The sequence below is a fragment of the Watersipora subatra genome, chromosome 1 (genome assembly GCF_963576615.1).
Source record: "Watersipora subatra chromosome 1, tzWatSuba1.1, whole genome shotgun sequence".
NCBI classification, from domain to species: Eukaryota; Metazoa; Bryozoa; class Gymnolaemata; order Cheilostomatida; family Watersiporidae; genus Watersipora; species Watersipora subatra.
Genome location: NC_088708.1, coordinates 37,688,395 through 37,711,787, shown reverse-complemented (window position 1 = coordinate 37,711,787; position 23,393 = coordinate 37,688,395). Strand labels below are relative to the sequence as shown.

Genomic DNA, 23,393 nt, shown 5'->3' with positions numbered 1-23,393 from the left:
CACATATTTGGCACCTACCACACAACAAAGTAAGACATGGCGAATCTTTTGATACCAAATAACTGTAATGTGAATTTTGTTGCAAGTCAACCTTTAAGATTTTTCAGCACATTTTCCATCGTAAAGGCAAAAACTTTTTCCCACATACATTGAAGTATCAAAATCGCATTTAAAAAAGGAACTACTCGTAGCCTTAAACTAAATTATTTCTATACTGTTGCAACCTAAAGACCTGGAGTTGAAAGATGGACTACGAAAACAGAAATAATTAATCAATTGTGATTGATGTAATCGAATCATTTTCAGTGCGGTCTTGTGGACACTTTTCTACTGATCGCTTGTTATTATGAGTTTGTAAAAATTATGAATGTCTAATAGTATCGGTCACATAGAAGTGGAGTTTAAATAAAGGTGACGTTTAATTAAAGGGTGGTGCTCTATTTTTTAACCCTTCTCCCATGTGTCGCTCAAACAGAGGTGACGTTCAAATGAAGGTGGCGTTCAAATAAAGGTGGTGTCCAATACAGGTTTTACGGTGCTCACCATAGCTTTTATCAACTCATCAATATTGTTGCCGTGTAGTGTTGTTGTACATGTCATGTTACATTTCCTTCAGTCAATATTGCTACAGTGTAGGATTGTTGTATGCGTCATCTTACAATTCCTTCAACCTTTATTATTAAATCACAATGAAATGTTCAGTCAAATTCACTTTTTGTGTTTGCCACAGGAATGTCTTGTAAATGGTGACCTCGACACAGCCTCTTCTTACCTTATAATCTTGCAGAACCTTGAGAAGTTCTATGTAAGTCGGCAGGTAGGCGATTCTACTTGTCTCATCGTGTCATAAATTTTTTTGTGCCAGCAACTTCTTTCATTGTCATCTGAACATAAAATTGCATACTTGCGACTTTTTGTATGTTTATACAGCACATGGTACATTTCTGTATGTGCTACATTTTGTGCTATGTGATACATTTCTGCCAAGTCAATGCATATTAACGCTTCCATACCTTATCAACTCACTCAGAGAGGCTTCTTTCTTTAGCAATCAAAACTACTTGTACAACGATTTACAACTATGTAAATTTGCTGTCAAGTCTGTGGGAGATACTATTTATACATTTGCAGCATGCAACACTTTTACTGGAATCTGCTTTGGAAAGTCGGTCATGGCCATTGGCTCGCGATGTCGTCAGATTTCTCAAGAGAATTGGTAGGTTTCGGTCAGAGCTCACTTGAAGTGGTCAGCTGTAGAATATCATTGCGTACTGATTTTCTCTTGCTATCATCGCTTGCAGCATTGTACATAGACTTTTTAATGTTGAGTGTCTGCCATTTTTCATCACTACAATACTACTAGTGGACTCTCGTTAAAACTGACCAAATTAGTCCGGATATAAGGTAGAACCGACAAAATTGAAAATAGCAGTCGAAATTCAGCTATGTTTGAACAATTAACACTCAGTTTATTATGACTTTTTGTCAAAATTTAACAAATTATTAAATACAATCAACACTTTTCTATTGAAGCTGTTTATATAATTCACTTGCAAGAGTTAAATATGTTTTTCAATCTATGCGCTATTTAATTTCATGATGAAATATAAATTAATGTGGTTTATAAATATGTTACAAAAACTAAAAGATAAGCTTGGCTTAATTTGAAATATTAACTTGTTTTATATTCAATAAAACAAAACAATGGCAATACTTCACATGAATGAAAATTTCTGCACTTTGTTTTTGCATTTTGCAACTTTATCACCTTTTCATTACAGCAGTTGTCTATCCTTCGTTACTTATAGAAATTTTTTCTGTTAAGTAGTTTTGTTTAAATTTCCGTTCATGCAAAGTGTTCCAACCACGAATTCACACGCTAGTGGTCTGCATTTTAAATCATATTTATGTGTTTAGATGACATGTGTTTACATATTGATGTGTTTAAGTCATATTTTTGAGTTTAAAAGGTATCTGTGTTTAAATGATACAAATGTTTTTAAATGAAATAAATGTTTTTAAATGGTATTTATGTGTTTAAGCATTATTGAGACTTTCATTTTCATCTAAGGTAAGCCATGTTACTATTTACAGAATGCAGATAATTATTTACTTTATCTTTTTGTATTCAAACTGTAATTAATTTTTCACAGGCTAATTATTTTAAAGTAGATACAGTGTATAGTGTGCAGTATGTAGTGCCTAGTATATATTGCCCAATATATAGTGCCCAGTATATAGTGCCCAGTATATAGTGCCCAGTATATAGTGTGCAGTATATAGTGCCCGGTATATAGTGTACAGTATATAGTGCCCAGTATATCGTGCCCAGTATATAGTGTGCAGTATATCGTGCCCAATATATAGTGCCCAGTATATAGTGTGCAGTATATAGTGCGCGGTATGTAGTGCCCAGTATGTAGTGTCCAGTATATAGTGCCCAGTATATAGTGCCCAGTATATAATGCCCAGTATATAGTGTGCAGTATATAGTGCCCAGTATATCGTGCCCAGTATATAGTGTACAGTATATAGTGCGCGGTATGTAGTGCCCAGTATGTAGTGTCCAGTATATAGTGCCCAGTATATAATGTATATATAGTATGTATGCGTGGTATGTAGTGCCCAGTATGTAGTGCTCAGTATATAGTGTCCAGTATATAGTGCCCACTATATAGTGCCCAGTATATAGTGCCTAGTATATAGTGCCCAATATATATTGCCCAATATATAGTGCCCAGTATATAGTGTCCAATATATAGTGCGCAGTATATGGTGCCCAGTATACTGTGCGCAGGGTATAGTGCCCAGTATATAGTGTGCAGTATATAGTGCCCAGTATATCGTGCCCAGTATATAGTGTGCAGTATATAGTGAGTGGTATGTAGTGCCCAGTATGTAGTGCCCAGTATATAGTCCCCAGTGTATAGTGCCCATTATATAGTGCACAGTATATTGTGCCCAGTATATAGTGCCCAGTATGTAGTGTCCAGTATATAGTGCCAAGTATGTAGTGTCCAGTATATAGTGCCTAGTATATGGTGCCCAGTATATAGTGCCCACTATATAGTGCCCAGTATATAGTGCCTAGTATATAGTGCCCAATATATATTGCCCAATATATGGTGCCCAGTATATAGTGCACAGTATGTAGTGCCCAGTATATAGTGCCCAGTATATAGTGCCCAATATGTAGTGCCTAGTATGTAGTGCCCAGTATGTAGTGTCCAGTATATAGTGCCCAGTGTATAGTGCCCAGTGTATAGTGCCCAGTGTATAGTGCCCAGTGTATAGTGCCCAGTATATAGCGCAATGCATTTAGGCCTTATTAATGAGTCCACTTTTGGAAGATGTTATTCACCATCAATTAAATTTTTGTGACAAACATTTTATTGTAAATTAGCAGATTTTCTTTAGCTCATTCAACTAAGATAGGTTGTGTGGAGTGGTAATATTGCGTGTCATTCCCTTCTTATCTCGCCTAGTGCTCTTACTTCTCTGTTCGATCTCACTGTCTCTACACCTTTTTTGTTTTGGCTAAACCAGACATAGAGAATCCAAGCAAAGGTAAATTGCATGCTCTTTGTCCTATTGCCAACCTGCTTTTGTGTCGACCCGCAACTGCTCAACACCCGGAAAGCTCTTGCTTTAGCGTCTTTAGTACAATATTAAATCATGCTTATGACTTGAAGGTTGAATACTTTCCGGGTACATGTCCGCTAATTTCATTTATAGGTTTTCATCGTAATATTTAAAGGTTGACTTGCAACAAAATTCACATTACTGTTATTTGGTATCAAAAGATTCACCATGTCTTACTCTGTTGTGGTGTAGGTGCCAAATATGTGGAAATGTGATTACAAGCTCTTAAAAGCTCAAAAACGAACAGAAATTCGCAGCCACACAAGACTGCCATAGTTTGGATTCGTTTTCCAAAATGGCTAAAATGTGACGTGGTTGTGCGAGATGGTTTCTGTTTACACTTTCTTGCAACCTTATTCATCGAAATATTTTCACAAATATACTTCCCGCTTGCAATAAAAACCATGTCTATTGTTCTTACGCGTCTATTTTATCGGCATCGTAATGCTGCAACTTTGAGCACTGATATCTCAAAACCTACCATAAAAATATGTTTAATTTTTTAATCTTAGCTTGAACGATTGCATATCATCCTCTGATAAACATGATAAGCCTTTTGGTTCGTTGTGATGGTCGAAAAATGCTAAAGAAACTGTTTGCACCATATGGCGCGAGTTGTAAGTCACATGATCAGATAATGTTAGTTTCAATTCAAGTTTGATCTATTGCAAATAGGAGACACGCTTTCTCGTATTAAACTTGTTAATTTCAAATCGTCATAATGTCTAACGCGCCACATCGTGTTTGTGCAGCTGCCAAGCTGAGAAGCACCTTTTTTATTGTCCATGAGCAGAGAAAAGACCAGACCTTCACCGGGCGTGGAGCAACTGGGTGAAGCTGGATGTGACAAACTTTATTTATTCGCCTGCTTACTCTTACCTTTGTTTTCGCCATTTCAAAGACGACATGTTATCTAACCTGTTTGCATACTCCACATGTCACCAAAGCACGTGAGTAATTTATTTTATGAACTACTTGTATTAGTAGTAGTAACTCGGGTTATTTTCTAGTATTCTCCTAATACTACTGTATTAATCTATATTTATTATTACAATATTAATGTCATTTAATTGTAATATGATATTATTAGTATTTTATCTTTTTAATTCTGAGTATTATTCTTATTATAATAACAAAACTAATTCATACTGCATATCTATCTGAAAAACGTAATATATTAATCTATAATTGATAAAATAATGTTACAAGTTTCACAATTAACTTCGCCAAATTTCTTAATCCCACTCGCTTATAATAGATATGTTATATAAAATAGTTATTGTCATTTTCTGGTATCATCGTTAATAGCATATTAATATTATTAGATGATTATTATTAGTATTAGATGATGAAGAGTTTGTGCCAACTCCTGAAGACTGGGAAGACTATTAGCGCTATGTTGGCCAGTGTCAAACGCTCTACAATTACATGTAAGATAGAGCTGAACTTAACCAAACTTGACAAAATATAAAAAATATCCATAGAGTTATTACTCACATTTTTATGTTTACAATATCATGGATTCTGATAAGGTTTTGTAAAATCTGTGTCATGATTGCATGGCTATATGTTTATTCTTTTTCTGATCAAGCAAATATTATATAATAACAGGAAATGATGTTGTACAAATCTTATTGCAAGTCAACTATTGTGTTTTGATTTCAGACCCGAATCCTGCTTCAAAGAGGAGAAAATAATAGTAAGTGTGACAACACTCCAGTGACTATTTTACTGTCACGTCTGCGCCATCCCCTGCTCATTCACGATGGTGCAAAAAGGCGGATGGGTAGAGTTCAAGGTTACATGTGCCTCCTGTCACCAATCGTACACTTGGGAAACAACTGCCAGGGTGAACAGAGCTTACGTCATCAACCCCTGCTGGAAGCTACATCACTCTCTTCTGGCGGATGCCTTACGCGGAACCTCCGTCTTCTGTTGTTCTTGAACATCGCGATACCAAGCCACAGCGTTTGTCTCTACCAACAAAGAGAATACTTACATGGTGTGAGTGTTAATATTTATCCATAAACTTGGAAAATGTGAGTAAAAGCTTGGCACACTAATTGAATAATGACATTTAGAAACAAATTTTTTCTTGAAATGAAAATATGTCATTCTTCAAGCGAAATATATTATAATTTAAATTTTGATTTTTCATCCTAACATAGCACAAAAAGGGGGAAGAGGATTCTACATTCTTAGACTAATGATAATGATACAAATTAATCTTGTATAATGAAGTTTTACAATATTTTTCAGTGTATTGCTGAGCAGTACACCCTGCATAACGAGGAATTAATGCCAGCAATCGATTGGGAGCTCGATTTGGCAGGTGACGGTAGATGCGATAGTCTGGTCCATTGCGCACTATACGGGGCCTACATTATGATGGATCAGAGCTGCGGTTTAATAGTCAGCAGCCATCTTGTCAAGGTGAAACTTTGATAGTTTTTACTTCACAGCCTGACAAAAACCCAAATTTTTTAGTAGTTATCAATACATAAACATGAAGTTGCTGATCTAGCTAAATGATTCATTCAAATAATGTGAAAGTGATTTTTGGTCGTAACTTTCTTTACTTTGCAGTCAACGGAGACCACCAGCTCTAACGCCATGGAGCTGGAAGGCTTCAAGCGATGCCAGTCCGATCTAATTTTCCACGGCCTGAAAGTGAGGTCCATTACAACGGATGTTGTTACAGAGGTTGTGTGCATACCGCAAGCTTGTGTTTTGGCTTATGCCGCAAATTCGTCGGGATGACCGACGGTCTCTGCCTGCTTGCTTGGTGTCTAAGATTCGGGCTCTTTTCCCACCAACGGATGATGAAGAAGTTTGCAGACTTGCAAACAAGATTTGCGGCATAAGCCAAAACAAAATATTGCGGTATGCACACAACCTTTTCCGAGCATCGGGCCATGGCTCTCCAAATGGGAATAGATTATCTACCAAAACAATTACTGAAAAACAATAATTGCTGATCATCAAAATAATCTCGATCTTTATATAATAAAATCATAAAACTAATACACTCTCTACTGTAGTAAGTGCACAAGTCAAATATAACAGTTCTCTTTGGGTTCCCCGAGTTCAGAATATGTGTGTTCAACCGATGCATTAAATCTGCAACACAAGAATTGTAGATAATGCTTGACACATTAGCATAGCTTTGGTGTTGTTGGCATTGAATGAACATCCAACTCGCTATGATATCGTAGGTAATTATTCCACCCCAACTCAATGGGTGCAGGCGCCACAAGTTCGTCCGCACCAGGATGCATACACAGACATTCATGCTCCCCGCGGTCATGGAGACGATGCGCAAACTCAGCATCATGGCAGCACAAACATTCAGGAAGAGATGGCATGTATTGACAGCGCAGGCACACCACTCTGTAGCCGGTGGTATTAGCTCTCATAGAAATGAACAAACATGTCTATGCAACCATAGCTAATACTTCAGGTCGATGTTATCCAACAGTATATCAGTGCAGCACTAGATTTAAATATTAAAATTGTTAATGTTGTCATTCGAGATAAATCTGTAATTATTTTTTCGCAATATGAAGCGATAATTATCATTATTGAAATCATACATATAATAATATTCGTTCTATCACTCTCTAGTTAAAACTATTACTACTAGCTGGCTTGGCACATAACAGCTGGCTAGTGGCGGTGCTTACTTGTTGGGAGGTTCGATTCTGTTGAGCATCTTCTTCAGATAGAGCGTCAGGCTCGAAACGCCAGGGTCTTAACTCTTCAGAATTTGACATTTTTTATGATCGCAACTCAGACATGTACACGTACGTTGAATTGTCGGACGGAATGGCCAAGCTGAAACTGTAAAGTAGCGAGCATCTATATTTGATACGGGGTCTTAGGTAAAGCCCGAAGTGTTTGTCATAAACTATTGCTACGATAAGTTTTATATTGAGATTTTTATTGGCCTTTCAATTCACGTGAGAACATCACGTGACAAGACAATAACCAAAATCCGCGGATACGTCATCAAAATCAAGAGATTCCCATCTACGGCGGCTTTTTGTTTTTGAGCTTTTAAGAGCTTGTAATCACATTTCCACATATTTGGCACCCACAACACAACAAAGTAAGACATGGTGAATCTTTTGATACCAAATAACTGTAATGTGAATTTTATTGCAAGTCAATCTTTAAAGTTGTCTCGAAAGTGGTATTTTGGCAGCGGCAACATTGACATGGTAGGAACAAGCAGCTTTGAAAAAAACTTTTACTTAAGCTTTTATTCAAAGCTACGGTCACATAGTATTATTATAAAAATGTTTAAAGTGGTTCATCCAAGTCGAGTATGCTTATCATACAGTATCTGAGCTTGTAGAGAATATTCAGGAGCGATGAACAGTTGGCTTCAAGCCCGAAGTCATACTATTTTTGAACACAGCTCGGTGGTAAAGCAACTCATCATGTTCTAACACCTTCTTCGTTAGTACAATTTGTCCTATACAAATACTAACCAGTTGTCACAAAGTTGGCATTGGTAATAACCGATAAAGACAGCTTTTAAAAATTCATTTATGTGGTATCAACGATAAAACTTAATTGACTTTGCATATAGTCGCTGCTGTCTAGTGCTTCATACTTTCTGGTTGCATGTCACAGGTGCGCTCAGATGTCGCCTCAGTGCTGCTTCATACACATACATATCCAACAACTTGATTCCTCTGTGATGAGATGGCTGCTTTATGCAACCAGCCTGTTTGTCCAGTTTGTTCAGTTTTATGAGCACCATCTGCATTTTTTGCAATCTTAAATTATTATTCAGATACCCTTCTTTTATAGATCAATTGCCATGTACTTGATCTATAGTGACAAATGAAAATAATCTCGTTCACAAGGAACAATGCTTGCTCATGACAAGCATTTTTCTCATCCAATCATATGTTGATTGGATGAGGCATATTTGCCCGCTCACCCAATCATGTGTTGATCGGATGAGCAACAATTGCCTGCTCATCCAATCATGTGTTGATTGGATGAGCAGGCATCACATGGGTTAGGGTTTAATGCTTTTGATTTGCATGTGTTTAGAACAAGGAAGAGTAATAGTTATAGTATTTGTCATGTTGGAATAGCTGCAATTTTCAAAGTCCTTGAGTAAATTCTAATATCATAATTTATCTTCAAACCACATTTACTTTTCTTGAGAAGTCTTTATCCTCATCAACAAGCGTATTACACTAGTAACCTCGAGCACTATGGACTGTTAGACTAGTTACCTGGAGTATTATGAATCATTAGACTAGTAACCTGGAGTACTATAGATCGTTACACTAGTAACCTTGAGTACTATGGACTGTTAGACTAGTTATCTTGAGTACTATGGATCGTTAAGCTAGTCACCTTAAGCACTATGGACTGTTAGACTAGTTACCTTAAGCACTATTAACTGTTAAACTAGTTACCTTGAGCACTATGGACTGTTAAACTAGTTACCTTGAGCACTATGGACTGTTAGACTAGTTACTTGAGCACTATAGACTGTTATACTAGTTACCTTGAACACTATAGACTGTTAGACTACTATACTTTTTGGAATATTACCGTAACCGCACCCTTATATAAGCCGCATCTGCTTTATTGATACATAGGCCTCACTTTTATATAGGCCCCAGAACTCAGGACGGTGATTGTTAACACGGCAGCGACTTTGCTAGTTAAAACGGAACAGTGCTGTTAGGCACTGTTCTGTATTAACCCTTCCGCGGGCAAAGCGACGTTTTTGTCGCTTCTTCATAAAAAGATACTCCTTCAAATGGGCAGAGCGATATTTTTGTCGCCGTAGAAACATACATGCATTTCTTTTTTTGCGGCTTTTGGTTAGCTAAATGCCGTTTTTTGTTTACTTTTTTATCGATAGCAAGCTACGATATATTGGCTTCGGATAGCCTCTAAAGAACTTTTTATTTGCACGAAACGATCGTTTTTAGCGATAATAAATGAATAGAAATTGCGAAAAAAATTAGAAAACTTCTAAATAATTTTTAATTATTTTATTCTTTTTAGTTCTGTTTTAGCTGTTATTTGCTGAAAGCTTCGAGAGTTTTAATTTAGTTTATCGTCATGACGACTTCTAAAAGAAGTCTCTGTGATTATTCTAATACAGCAAGTACTAGTACTGGAGTTACTAAGAGAATCACAGCTGACTGTGACTTTTTAGATTTAGTAGCCAGAGATGACAATGAATCAGGTTCAATTTGTGATTGTAATTATTTTACATCTGGAAGTAATATTGATTAAAAAGCTGGTAGCAGTAATGATGATGAGGTGGGTTGGGTGATGCCAGTGCCTGGATAAATATTAACAATATGAAAAGAGATAGATCTCCTACCATTCATCAGTTTGTAGTAGTGACAGTTCCAGTATTTACTTCAGTAGATACTGTGTGTTCGGTACAAAAAGACAAGATTAAGCGCATGGCTCAAAGAATGTGATGTAGGCCTTTGTAAAGGAGAATGATTTTGGATATATTATACAGAAATTGTGCTTATTAAAGTGTACACTTGTGTCATAAAAAGATATACAATATATATAATTATCTTGGTAGATCTACATATATAAATATTTTTATGTTATGCATTTTTATTCATTTATAATATATAAATATATATACATTTGAACATATACATGTGTACATATGCTTGTTTTTACATAGATACATGCACACAAAAGAGCATACATGCATACAAAAGAGTGTATTTAACCTTTTAAAAGAAATTGATTTTCCGGAAAATTAATTTGCTCAGGGGGGTCTGATATAGTCCTGAAAATTTGCCCCCAAAATGGTTAACTGACACTTTTTAACCTAGTGTTTAATGGAACAGTACCGTTAGGCATTGTTTTGTATTTTCTTTCACCGCTAGAGGTGGACTAACTGGAGATTCCGGTTGATGCGCCTAAGCGGTGAAATAAAAAACCACAGAATAGCTGCGCCCTTATATAAGCCGCATGGCTCAACACAGCAGAAAAGGTTGGGGCTATTAGTCCGAAAAGTACAGTAGTTACCTTGAGTCCTATAGACTGTTAGACTAGTTACCTTTAGCACTATGGACTGTTAGACTAGTTACCTTGAGTACTAAGGACTGTGTTGAATTTTCAACCTGGTTAGGTCTCACCAGTATCTGCAACATTGTCTAGTACACAAAACTTGCCTTCATTATGCTGTTGAGCTGCATGTATTGCTGTAGACCCCCATGAAGCTGATATGGAACCTGTAATGCGTCCACTTCATTCGCGCTATGGGCAACGGTATACAACACCTCCCCTTGAAATACCGGAACCAGATGGGTTCGTTTTGGCTAAACCTCCTCTAGTCAGGAACACGAGTCTTACCTATTATGATCCTGAGAATCGGTTGAATGAGACAGCCAAGGCTGATGGTTCAAGAACTGTCAGCAGAAAGTGAGCATAAGTGACTTTAAAGCTGCTCTATTTGTTATACGGTATTAGAGTTGTCTGTAGAAGAGGAGTTATAAGATTAATAATCAATGGAAGCTAAAATCTTACTAGTTCTATTATTCTATACCTCGGCTTGATCGCCTCTTTGCTTGTGTTTCATGAGAGTTTGCATTCAACTACAGCGTCATGTCTCATTTCACAGGCACAGTGGCGCAGTTAGTAAGCAAGAAGAGATTGAAAAACATGATGTAGCGGTGCTACTATATCGCCATGCCAAAAAGCTTCTGTCAACCTACAGGATAAGAGACCTTGGTCTTTTTGGCGCTAACTTGGAGGAGTATGAATTGGTTGGGCTGCTACGAAAAGAGAGGTCAGTTATGACTACATGGAAGTTAGAGGTCAACTGCAGATCATTGCTGGTATGGCATTAAAGATGTGGTTGTGTCAAAAAGGTCAATTTAATAATATCAAGAACAATAAAAGGATAAAACATCAGCTACAATTTGATGTCATTTTTGTCTTTGTAGACCAATCCTGTCCAGAGATATGTGCGTTTGAATGAGGCCCTCTTTTAAATTGCTCACATTCCAGCGGGTGCTTCGCAACTAGTGATACATCTGAAAGAGTCCATGAGCCATAAATATAAGGTCGCTTCATTAGCCAATCATCATCTCAAAATTTTTATATAGGTCGTAATAAATGTTATCAATCGTAAAACGCGTTGTCTGTGACATCAAATTTAGGGATTTTACTCAATTATTAAATCACACGGACATCGTATTTACCAAATTAGTTAACATCGTTACTTTAATTAATTACTCGATCGACATGGTTTATTGACGAACAACAGAATTGTAAAAATTGCTGTAAAGTTACTGCGAAGGTGACTCCGAGTTTTCTGTGCATCAGGTGGTTCAAGTGCTACGGAGGAAGATAGGAGAATGGAGGTAAATTTATCTTTCACTTTGAGTCTCTTATAGATATACTGTTGAGTTTACATTCAGATTATATTTCCCTGTTTGATGTTCTAAAGTAATTTCCTGCGCATGTGAGATACATATGTACAATGAATTCTTGATGGCTTCTTTCTAATCCATAGCAATTAGCAATACAATGGCTTAGATCATGCATGGGCAACCTACAGCCTGCAGACCAAATCCGGCCCGCGGAGGCTTTTCATCCGGCCTGCGGAGACCTTTGATAAATATAATTTTTATTCTTCAATTTAGAAAGTAAAAAAGAATGATCTCAAAAATCAAATTTCCTTTAATGACAATAAAACTCCCTCTATGAGAATTTCATCAGCCTCTTCATTCACGAAAAATAATCATAAATAAATAAAAATCATCCTTTTGCATCCATATCCTGGCGTCAACATGACGTTTTGTTAAGTAATTTTCAGCAGTCAAGGACGATTTAGCGCGAAAATTCACTTCTAACCGAGATCACATTCCTCAGTGATGAGTTACAGCTCCTGAATCTGTCGCAAAGGGTCGAGTAAAAGGATGACTGATGCCAGGAAGTGAAACTAAGAAGCTGGCTTTCAAAATAAAGAGCGCCAAAGACTGTTTCTCCTCTTTTTTGTGTATTCAGTTGCTCTGAAAATACCACCCTGGTGAAAGGCCTAAGCATCTTCATTGTTTGATGTAGTATTATCTCGACCAGTTTTCCACAAAGAAACAAATCTATATTTCTGACGCATTTTTTTTCTTTCAAGTTTCTTGAACGCATCCAACCCACAATTTTGTCATCAAAAAAGAGGAAAGTGGATAACGAATCTCGAATGTTCAAGGAAAAATGGATCAACGACTATTTTTGTCACACAAATCAAAGAAAAACCAATGTGTTTATTGTGTTCAAAGTCAGTTTCTGTCATGAAAGAATATAATGTGAAAAGACACTACATTTCCAAACACTCATCTGTTTACGATAGTTTTCAAGGTGAATGTAGAAAACAAAAAGTCGAAAAACTGATGAAAGAATTGAAAGGGCAGCAGAAATTTTTCGTCAAGAAACATGATGATGAACACAATGTTATTCGTGCCAGTTACATTGTTAGTGAGAAGATCGCAAAACATTCGAAAAATTATTCCGATGGCGAATTTTGTGAAAGAGTGTCTACAAGCAGTAGTTGATATTTTGTGTCCAGGTGAAAAAAAGAAATCGATAATATTAGTTTGTCTCGTAGAACTGTAACAAGACGGATTGACGAACTTGCTACCAATATGGAAATAGGCTTGAAAGAACTTGCTTCGAAATTTAAGTATTTTTCCTTGGCTATTGATGAAAGTACTGACTTGGCAAATATAGCCCAACTTGCAGTTTTAGTAAGTGGAGTTGATGCCGATTTCAATATCACAGAAGATATGCTTGGTCTTCAAGCAATGATAGACACTACTACTGGAGAGGATATTTTCCAAGAACTGAAAATATTAATGGCTAAATTTAATCTTCATTTTGATATACTTTATGGTATATCAACGGATGGTGCACCATCAACGGATGGTGCACCAGCAATGGTTGGTGCACCAGCAATGGTTGGTGTTAAAGTTGGTTTAACTTCTAAAATTAACACGGAGTTAACTTCTATGAACATAGACACAAAAGATTTTCATGTGTTTTACTGCATAATTCACCAAGAGATTTTGTGCGCCAAGTCCCTCAAATTTGAGCACGTCATGTCTAAAGTAGTTTCGAGTATCAATTTTATAAAATCGAGCATTAAACACCGCCAGTTTAAAGAATTCCTTGAAGAAAGCGAGGCAGAACATGGAGATCTGGTTTACTACTGTGAGACACAATGGTTGAGCAAAAGACAAATGTTAAAACGGTTTTATGATCTGAGGAGTGAAATTTTCACATTTAGGGAAATGAAAGGCAAGTCTATCCCTGAATTAAGTGATGATGGCTGGGTATGGGATCTCGCTTTTCTTGTTGACTTAACTTCATATCTGAACGAGTTGAATTCAAAACTGCAAGAAGAAAACCAATTTGTTCATCAGTTGTACAGTCATATCAGGACATTTCAAAACAAAATTCAACTGTGGGAAAAACAGCTGAGAAGTGGTAATACTTTCCATTTTGCTACATTGGAAAATCATTGCAAAGCAGACTGCACTTCCTATGCTGATGAGCTTGTATTAATTCACAACGAATTCATTAGTAGATTTCAAGTCGCAAGAAGCTAATCTACGTATTTTCTAGAGGCTCCCGAAGAGTTGCACATGGAATTGATTGAACTCCAAAGAAATGAAGACTTAAGACGAGGAATGAGAGATTATTCGTTGCTGAAATTTTATAAAAAGATTTCATAAAAATTTATAAAAATTCCATAAAATTTTATAAAAATTTTATGTAAAGAAGCTTTCCCCAGGATCACAGACTTTGCAAAAAAGAAAATGTCACTATTTGGGAGTACTTACAAATGTGAGCAGCTGTTTACAAAAATGAAACATGCAAAAACAAAAACAAGGCTGACAATTAATCACCTTGAAAATAACCTTAGAGTAGCCGCCTCCAGCATTTCACCAAACATTGAGGCACTGGTGAAGAAACACCAAGCCCAAATTTCCTATTAGAATAAGGTTTTGTTACAATTTTTCTCATTCGTAATTACAAGATTAATAAACTGTTTCCATAAATTGTTTTTAATAAATATTTTTAGCTTTAACAATTTTTGTTTCCTTACCCTATCTATGTAAAGTATTAGAATTAGACAAATGAATATAAAAATCAGTAGTTTAATATATGTTTATCTGCATAGTATATATGCAACTATAAGTAAATTAATCTGAAAGCTTTCAATAGATACGCGTTAGATATACATATCTATGAATGACATATATTTATCGCATTTGTTTTACTGATTACAGGATGTTTATGTGGTCCCACCAGCCGAAGCAGCTTTGCCAATGTGGAAACTGCCATAAATGGGAAAGAGAGACTTGATTGTGTGCTGCATAAACCATGTTTTGTTTTAGGTTGTTCCAATAGATGAATTTGTGTTATTGTATCAGCTGAAACTATGTGAGTAGCCACGACTTGATGGATATTTTTAATAAAGCTTTATGCCGACATGACAATTTTTTTGCTTGTAAAAATTATATAATAAAATAATATTGTTGAAGGTAATGCAAAACATGATTTGCAGAACATTGAATACATCATAGCCCCGTTGCCACCTGTGTTGAGATCTTTTCTAATAGATGGATTTATGAAGTGCAATCAGAGCTGAATGGAATGGCACTTTTGCATAGCTCAACCATTTGTTTAGTACTTGAATCAACTAATCAAATGTGACTAGTGAATTTTTTTCTACGCATTGATACCAATAATGACTCGATAACGTTGACAGCCAACTGTACAATGTACATGACATTTAGTTGTAGACATTTAGTTTAGACATGTAGTTGGTTTCCCGATTTCTTTCATGGTATAGCCGGTTGGACAGTGTAGTGCCTTGGATATATGGATGCCCGCAGAACTGGAGAATGTGAGTTCAAATCCAGTGTGCAGCAGATTTCTCATCCTTAAAATTCTATCCCTATGTTATCCCTATGTATATTCTTTTCAAAGACGGAGTTTGCTTGTTTTACTTACGGTAGTAAGAAACTAGTTTTCGGTGTGGGAAATAATATACAGATCCAGCCCAGGATAGATGACGGGCATAATGTGGGCAGGGCTTTTGGGAGGCTGTATATTGTTAGTGTGGATAGCAACGGCACTGTGCCGATACAAAGACCTTATTCTACATAGTTTGCTTGACAGAATTACCGTAGACCGGTAGAATTGGTAGTCGGTAGTAAGATGTTTACACAGCATTTAGAAGAAGCTAATATGACAAGTTTTGCTATTTCTTTGTTTGAAGCCTTTGAGACATTAGTATTAATGTATGTATCTGTAGCTGGATTTAAAATTTTATTCTAGCCAGCACGAGCAAATACAAGGTAAAATGTATGCCAATGGAGTCGCGTAGGACCAGACACGTATCGCCATAGCCCGATGTGAATACTAGAGATGGAGACAGGTTGTATCACGTGTTACATCATTTTGGGCAAGTCTGGGCATGTTTTTTTGGCCTGAGCGTTTTTGCCGCGATCGAAGTTTTTTGATTTTAATCTTTAAATATCTTGACGATGAGATGGCCTACCACAACAAACAACATATCAACTGATAAACAAAGAAAAGTGCTTTCTTTTAAAATCAACTCGAATTTGACACAACCACATCTTTAAATACATGTGTAAGCTCAAGTTTAAATATATGTCTAAATACATGGTTTTTGTAGGCTGCGAGGAGCAAAGATTGAGGACACTGTTCAGGCCCTCAAACAGCTTCATATGGACTTTACCTGGCCTCTCCCTATACTCACCCATTCAGCTTTCTACAAGTCCCTACGTAGTAAGAACTAGATCATTCTTCTCTGTGAATATTTGATAGCTTTTTAACACACTAATGCAAAGTCAACATGCCCCTGCACTTAACCTCCTCAATCCTCAAGAAATAGCTAGCAGTTGATCTTCATTAGCGTATTTTTGGAATAAGTGTAGCTCACTATTGAAGTACAGATAAGCATAAGCATTCAAGAAGAAACAAGTGATGCCTTCTGCCAACGATGGATGGAAGTTTGTCCTTTTATATTCGGGGCAATCGTTAGGCCCTGTCCATACTGGTGAGCTGTGTCATCACGCTAGGCTGATTGTTGGATAAGCTCTGGCTTGGTTATAGGTCATTATATGATATAGGCCATTTGGCTATTAATATAGGTAGAATAGCGGAATGTCCACCATTGAATGGGTTTCAAAATCGGCTTATAAACAGTGACAGGTAATGTAGTTGCCTGCCACTTTCCATTAGCCTGGCATATTGCCGATGGCTAATTTGATTAAGTTAGTAACCTATTGCTAAAATTAATAATAAGAGCCCTGAGAACAAGCATAAAATGATGTTGCATTGTAACAGAGAGCGATATGCGTATTTTCAACCGCTTAGCGACATAGTATATTGCCCAATAAGTCTATCAATCTTGCCAAGCTCAATGATTTAGCATATCGTCTGGAGGACGGGAAGTTCTGAGATCAACTCCTTTGCGATATGAGTTCTTCAATCCAAGATTTTAATAGCTATTGCTGGACACACAGAATCACACACAAACTTTGAGATTTATATATATACTTGCTGCATTATCCGCCTAGGGGAACAGAATCACGTTCAGCGTAAGGTCTAGTGAGAGTTGTCTTTCATACTGTAAAACAACTCCAAATATGCAGTCTACTGAAATTGTTGTCCTGATCAGTGTATGCATACACATATACATGTCAATAATGTTGGGGAAAACAATGGAAATCTCCAGTGTTTTACAGCTAGATGCGTGTAAAATCTAGTAAATATTCTAGATTCATGTGTCTAAACTCATGCATCCATTCATACCCGTCTATATTTGCAGTTGACGATCGCGCACTTCTGCCGCCGAACTCCCGCCTCGGCTGACCAGTCTTTACCCGCCTCGCAGTTGACAATCGCGCTCTTGCACTCACAATCAATCACTTTTCACTCGCAATCACCTCCCACTTGCCTCGCAATCAATCGCCTCGCACTCAATCCCTTGCACCCCCTCGCAATCGATTGCCTCGCACTCGCTTTGCCATCAATTGCCTCGCACTCGCAACCAATCGCCTCGCACTCGCAACCAATGGCCTCGCAATCAATCGCCTCGCAACCAATCACCTCGTACTCGCAATCAATCACTTCGCAATCAATCGCCTAGCACTCAATCACTTTGCAATCAATCGCCTCCCACTTGCCAACCCATTCATCCGAAAAACCGCGCCTGGAGACTTTCGCTGCACTCGGGCCAAAAAAGGTCTCCCGCTCATCCCTGAGTGACGCCACAGCCCCAAACGACTAGCTGCATTATTCATCCACAGGAACATATTCATGTACAGCAATAGGTTTATTGAAAGTTGTCTTTCATACTGTGAAACAACTCCAAATATGCAGTCTACTGAAATTTTGTGCCCCGATCACACTATGCATACACATATACAGTCATATATGTCAATAATGTTGGGGAAAACAATGGAAATCTGCAATACGTTTCACAGCTACTCTACAATGCATCAGTCTCAACCCATTCAAATCAGAGTTGCCCTATTTGTGTGCAGAGAACTTATAATGAAATTGGCATTGCTAGGCAAAATGAAGTTCTTAGAACAGGCAGTATTGAAAAATTTTGCATCTTAAAGAATTATACAAGCTATTTTGCTATCGCCAGCATTTATTCAATGAAGACTTCTGAATGCTTAAAACACTAATCATGGCTCACCAGTTGTTCATGTATAGCCTGTGTTTTGACATGGTATATACAAACAGTAATGGGGTTGTGTCGATAAAATTTATATCTATAACAGCACAGATAGTATGATGTCAAAGCAAATACATCATTAGCACCTTGCAATAACAAAACATAACGCCAACATTATAGCCTTTTTATGAGATCCAATAAGGAAAACGGATGCATGAAAATATATACAGTCAAACATGGATAACTCGCCCACGGATAGCTCGAACACATGGTTAACTCGAACGGTTTCTTTGGTCCGTTCCCACGTAATGATAAATTGCTATAGATAACTCGATCTCAACACTGTTAACTCGAACTGTTTTTTCCCTATGGCTACCGAAACGGTTGTTATCGCTTTAGAAAATCACTTTATTCCAAGCCATAGAGGTAAACCTCAACTTTTTGTAATTCGTAACGCTCAAAAGAAACAGATGTCTTTTCTTTTGAGCATTTCAACAACGATCAAGTTTTGCCAATGTCAATCTAAAAAACGTCCTGGCAATAACATCACCTCAAACAACAAACCAATCTCAAGTGATAGAAAAATCTATATTTTTTGATGAAAACGTTTTAAACTTTACATTAGAAGCATTTAATTTGAAACAAGCCATTTGTGCTTTTGATTTATATTATAGTTTGTATATGTACATGTATCTACTAATAAATAAGTAAATACATGGACTTGTGACAGTGCTCTGATAACTTGAACGCTCTGATAATTCGAACACTTTCGCTCGGTCCCGTGAAGTTCGAGTTATCCATGTTTGACTGTATATACTGAAAAATATGTTAGAAAATGCTGCATGTGGTATAGCAGAACATAAAGAACATAGCATGACATAACAATAACACAATGTTAGTTCACTGCAACACTTGCGGGTAGAAAGCAGTTTTTGTTTTTCTGTCGGTGTATGAACAAGCAGTTTTCGGCTTGTGCCTACTTTTGAGCAGGCGACGTACAGCTAGTCATGGCCAAAGCAGGGTGACAGTAAGTCGATACCAGCTGCTCTCTTTCTTTTCACCATCGCCTATCGCAACCCTCAGTGTACTCGTGCAAGTTCTGTAGTAGTAAGCTACAGTAGGCCTACTCATAGCTGGAAAAGAAATTTGTAACTCAGCTGCTGAAGGAAATGAACATGTCCCACTATCACGAACAGTGGCAAATTCATAGACAATACACTACAATGTTGAATGAGAAGTACTTACTTTTTTGCAGTAGAAATTTAGTAGGTAAGACGCGGTAGCAGTATTCGAGCAAGTTCTGTAGTAGCTGTAGTTCCGTAGCACTCGCAACTGAAAAAAATTAAAAGTAACTAGGCTGCGGAAGGAAATGAACATGTGAACTGTCGCAGTGACAAATCTAATGTTTTAAACCCTTTCACTGAAGTAGACTTTTGTGCGTTTTCTACAGTCGACCGTGTTGATGCATTTTTGCCACTTTACCAGCAATTGCTATTAACTGAATTTTATTATTCATTGATAGCATAACCAATGGTCTTTAGGACTTTTATGGTAGTGAGGGTGTTGTCCTAAGATTTCTATATCAAATTAACCTAGGGTTTAATATTTTAATCTTTGTTTGGGAATTTCTAACTTGGAAACGAAGAGTTTTTGTGTAAGTTCATCAAACGCGACCGAATTAGAAAACAAATAACTACTTATGTTGATGACATTATAGCCGATTCAGATGTTTGTGATTACACAGATAATTAAAATAGCAATAGCAGCGCCGACTCTGATGGTGGTGGAAGTAATAGTTTTGTAAGATTAAGGAACATTGTAGAGGATCATTCTAGCTTTGTAGCTTCACATCGCTTTAGCAATGCAGAAAGTATAGATACAAGGAATTTTTTGCATAGCAGTGTTTGTTAACATGTTGGAAAACTGAAATATATAACCAAACAAACGTTCTAGATGGAGTTTTAAATTGAAAAAGTTTTGTATACATATCATGAAGCAATATTGGCAAAATGGCTGGAAGTAGGCCGATAGCTAAGTTTGTACACGGACGCAAGTGAAATGGTTATGTAGTGGAGGTGTGGCAATTCATAGACAATACAACATTGAATGAGAAGTACTCACCTTTTAAAGTACTCACCTGATGTATAAATTTAGTAGGTGAGAACAGCGTTTTTCCAGTGGCCCCAAAAAACAAATGTTCACATGACTTTTTCGGTACACTTTGGCAGTAAATATTAATTACAGGTTAAATTACTACTCATTAATTTATTTTATTTAATGAGTAGTACATTTGTATAGCTGTATGGGCACCTCTGTATAGTCCGCAGAATTCAGGACGGTGCTTTTTAACACAGCAGCAACTTTGCTGTTTAAAATGGAACAGCACTGTTGGGCACTGGAAAGAGGCGGAGATAACTAACCGAATATGACGTCATTTGTGTGTGAAAACTGAAAACGATGGTTATGTATAAAGGTGCACTAATCGGAGATTCCCGTTAATGCGCCCTAGATACCTAGTAACGGCTAATAGCCCGAAAAGTACGATACTCTATAACGCCAGGGCTGTATTGTCCAAAGAAAAAGTGGTCAGGAGACTGTCAATTAGTAGTTACCAGAGGCCCGAATCGGTCGTGCGGATAGGGTCAGGGAGTGGGGCTGAAGTGCCCTCCCAAAGAAGGGGGGTTCGGGGGCCCTCCCCCGAGAGAACTTTGAGAATTAAGAGCAAAATTAGAGCATTTTAAAGCGTATCTCATATTATTTAAGATGGATATCCAGGTCCTGCCAAGATGAGTCATTTCAAGTCTTGCAAAGAGAGCTAGCTACAGAATTACATGGTTTTGAGTTGTAACCATATATGTATATTTACATTTATGTTCATAAATATACATACATGTACATTTGTATATAAAATATTGATTGTTATAGCTTGACACTTGTCTTTTAAAAAGCTCTTCTTCCGTCAATGAGTTCCACGGCAGAAATCTTTCACAACTGATTCTGTATCTATATTAACATCTTTATATATGTGTGATATTAGAAGATTATTTAGACAGTCTGCCCTATGGTGTTCCTCATCGATGTTTGGATTCGCTTCAATGCAGAAAAGTATCTCTCGCGAACAAGCAGACTGAATTAAAAATAAATAAAACAACTAAAAGTTTCCAAACAACTGTAAGTTTAAAATTTCATGACTTGAGGGAAGTGTTTCATTGAAAAAAATTAGAAGGAAAAATAAAAATGTAAAGGTGTTTAAATGTAAATGTAAAATCATTAGCAAAGTAATGGCTAAATATAGTCTATTTCACTATGATTATATTCAAAAATTATTTGGTGTACAATTATATGATTTCGGTTTGTTTCACTGTTGGCATTCAAAAATTGGCATGTCAATTCTCTATGAAAGTATCATAGGCTATAGATGTACATAGAGTGGTATAGAAACCCATAGTCGTTATCTAATGCAATCACCTGGTAAAAATCATCATCATTAAAAATAGTACCAAAATACAATGTTTACCTTAGCAACTATTGGTACCTAAAATGATTTTAGTTCATTTTGTGGTTATGATCTGCAAGATAATATAACATTACAATGTACTACGTGGAGAGTTTTTACCTTCAAGACAGACGTGTAACATAAACGCTGAATCTACTGTAACTTAAATGAATTTACTCTACTAAACACAGACTTGAAGGAAATTTTAGTATGTACTTTAGTAAACTTCAAACTGAAAACTTATCATTTATCTATTTGTGAATAGCTTTGATTATAAAGGATAACGAAATCGCCAAATTTCAAGTTCATAGATAAATTATTGTCGATATCGAAAGAAAGACGAAGAAGCATTGTGTTGCATGTACTTGGGTCCCAAAATATTTTTTAATCAGGGCATCGTAACGCGTGGGCGCAATGCTGAAATAATAGCTATAGCTAGATAATCCAAACAACGAGTACGCAAATACGCATGTATACGACCAACTTTGAGAAATATATATATATATATAGATTGGTCTGGCTATGAGCCAGCTGGTTTCTACCACATGATTTTTATTGTATATAGATATTAGCCGATTTTTATTGTATATAGATATAGCTGATTTGCATTGTGCATAGATATTAGCCTTGCATATATGTCAGTAAGTTCTTTGCAGTATGAAAACTTACAATACATGACTGACTACCTCTCTCAGTTAGTTAGTAACAATAGTAACCATAGCATTGCTACTTTTGGCCGACTTTATAGAATACAACACACAGCCACCCAAGCTCCCTCTTGCGCCTCTCAGTACGCATGAAGAACACATCACGGATGGTGATCTGGGCAGTTGCCAGTCGACTAAGGAAATAGTGCTCTCACCTGTTAAATTCAACTTTGGTAAGTCTTGGGATCACTCCACAATCTTTAGTTGAAGTACTGTTGCAGCATAATTAATGACATATCACTCATAGCTCAACCCAATGACATATCACTCATAGCTCAACCTAACTAGTGACTTATCACTCTGTTAGGTGTGGTCATTGAGAGATTATGTTATGCGTAACTAATCCGAATCCACACACAACATCAGTGTTGAAATTGCTTGTCATATTATTCGATTTTGACTATGTTTAGTCTGTGCACTTGATGCTTAGCTTGTGGGAACTAATTTAATTATTAATGGTTCGGTACAAGTCAAGGTGTTAAACTGTTGTGAGCAATACTGATGTTTACCAGTTATAGATATATAAACCTAGATTGGCCAATGGGGAAAAAGCCTGTCAAACTTAAATAGCATTGTATTGTACCTCACACTTGACTGCGCTGTTATTAACAATGGAGGTAATGAGGAGAATTTGACCAAATCACATTTATTTTCACATAAAAACCTTCTTGTATACATAATCAAGTAAACTAAAGCAATTCTGTGATAATATCTGATAACCACCATAGATTACAAGTATAAAAGCTATAAAATGTTGCACACAAATCATGAGCTATCAGGGCTTTATTTGTTACCCTCTCCTATCCCCATT

At 36.8% G+C, this 23,393-nt stretch overlaps 1 protein-coding gene across 4 annotated transcripts in view; it reads left to right on the top strand.

Annotated features, from left to right (window-relative positions):
* Positions 1 to 23,393, top strand: part of LOC137401554 (guanine nucleotide exchange factor subunit RIC1-like) — a 133,083-nt gene that overhangs the window by 99,100 nt on the left and 10,590 nt on the right. For 3 of the 4 annotated variants that reach the window (XM_068087998.1, XM_068087990.1, XM_068087974.1), the window contains 7 exons: positions 731 to 817; positions 1,132 to 1,216; positions 3,547 to 3,567; positions 10,866 to 11,079; positions 11,279 to 11,446; positions 16,364 to 16,476; positions 22,624 to 22,755. In XM_068087998.1, coding sequence (XP_067944099.1) covers positions 731 to 817; positions 1,132 to 1,216; positions 3,547 to 3,567; positions 10,866 to 11,079; positions 11,279 to 11,446; positions 16,364 to 16,476; positions 22,624 to 22,755 — 820 coding nt within the window. The remainder of the gene's footprint in view (positions 1 to 730; positions 818 to 1,131; positions 1,217 to 3,546; positions 3,568 to 10,865; positions 11,080 to 11,278; positions 11,447 to 16,363; positions 16,477 to 22,623; positions 22,756 to 23,393) is intronic. The other variant, XM_068087982.1, reaches the window with a different exon arrangement.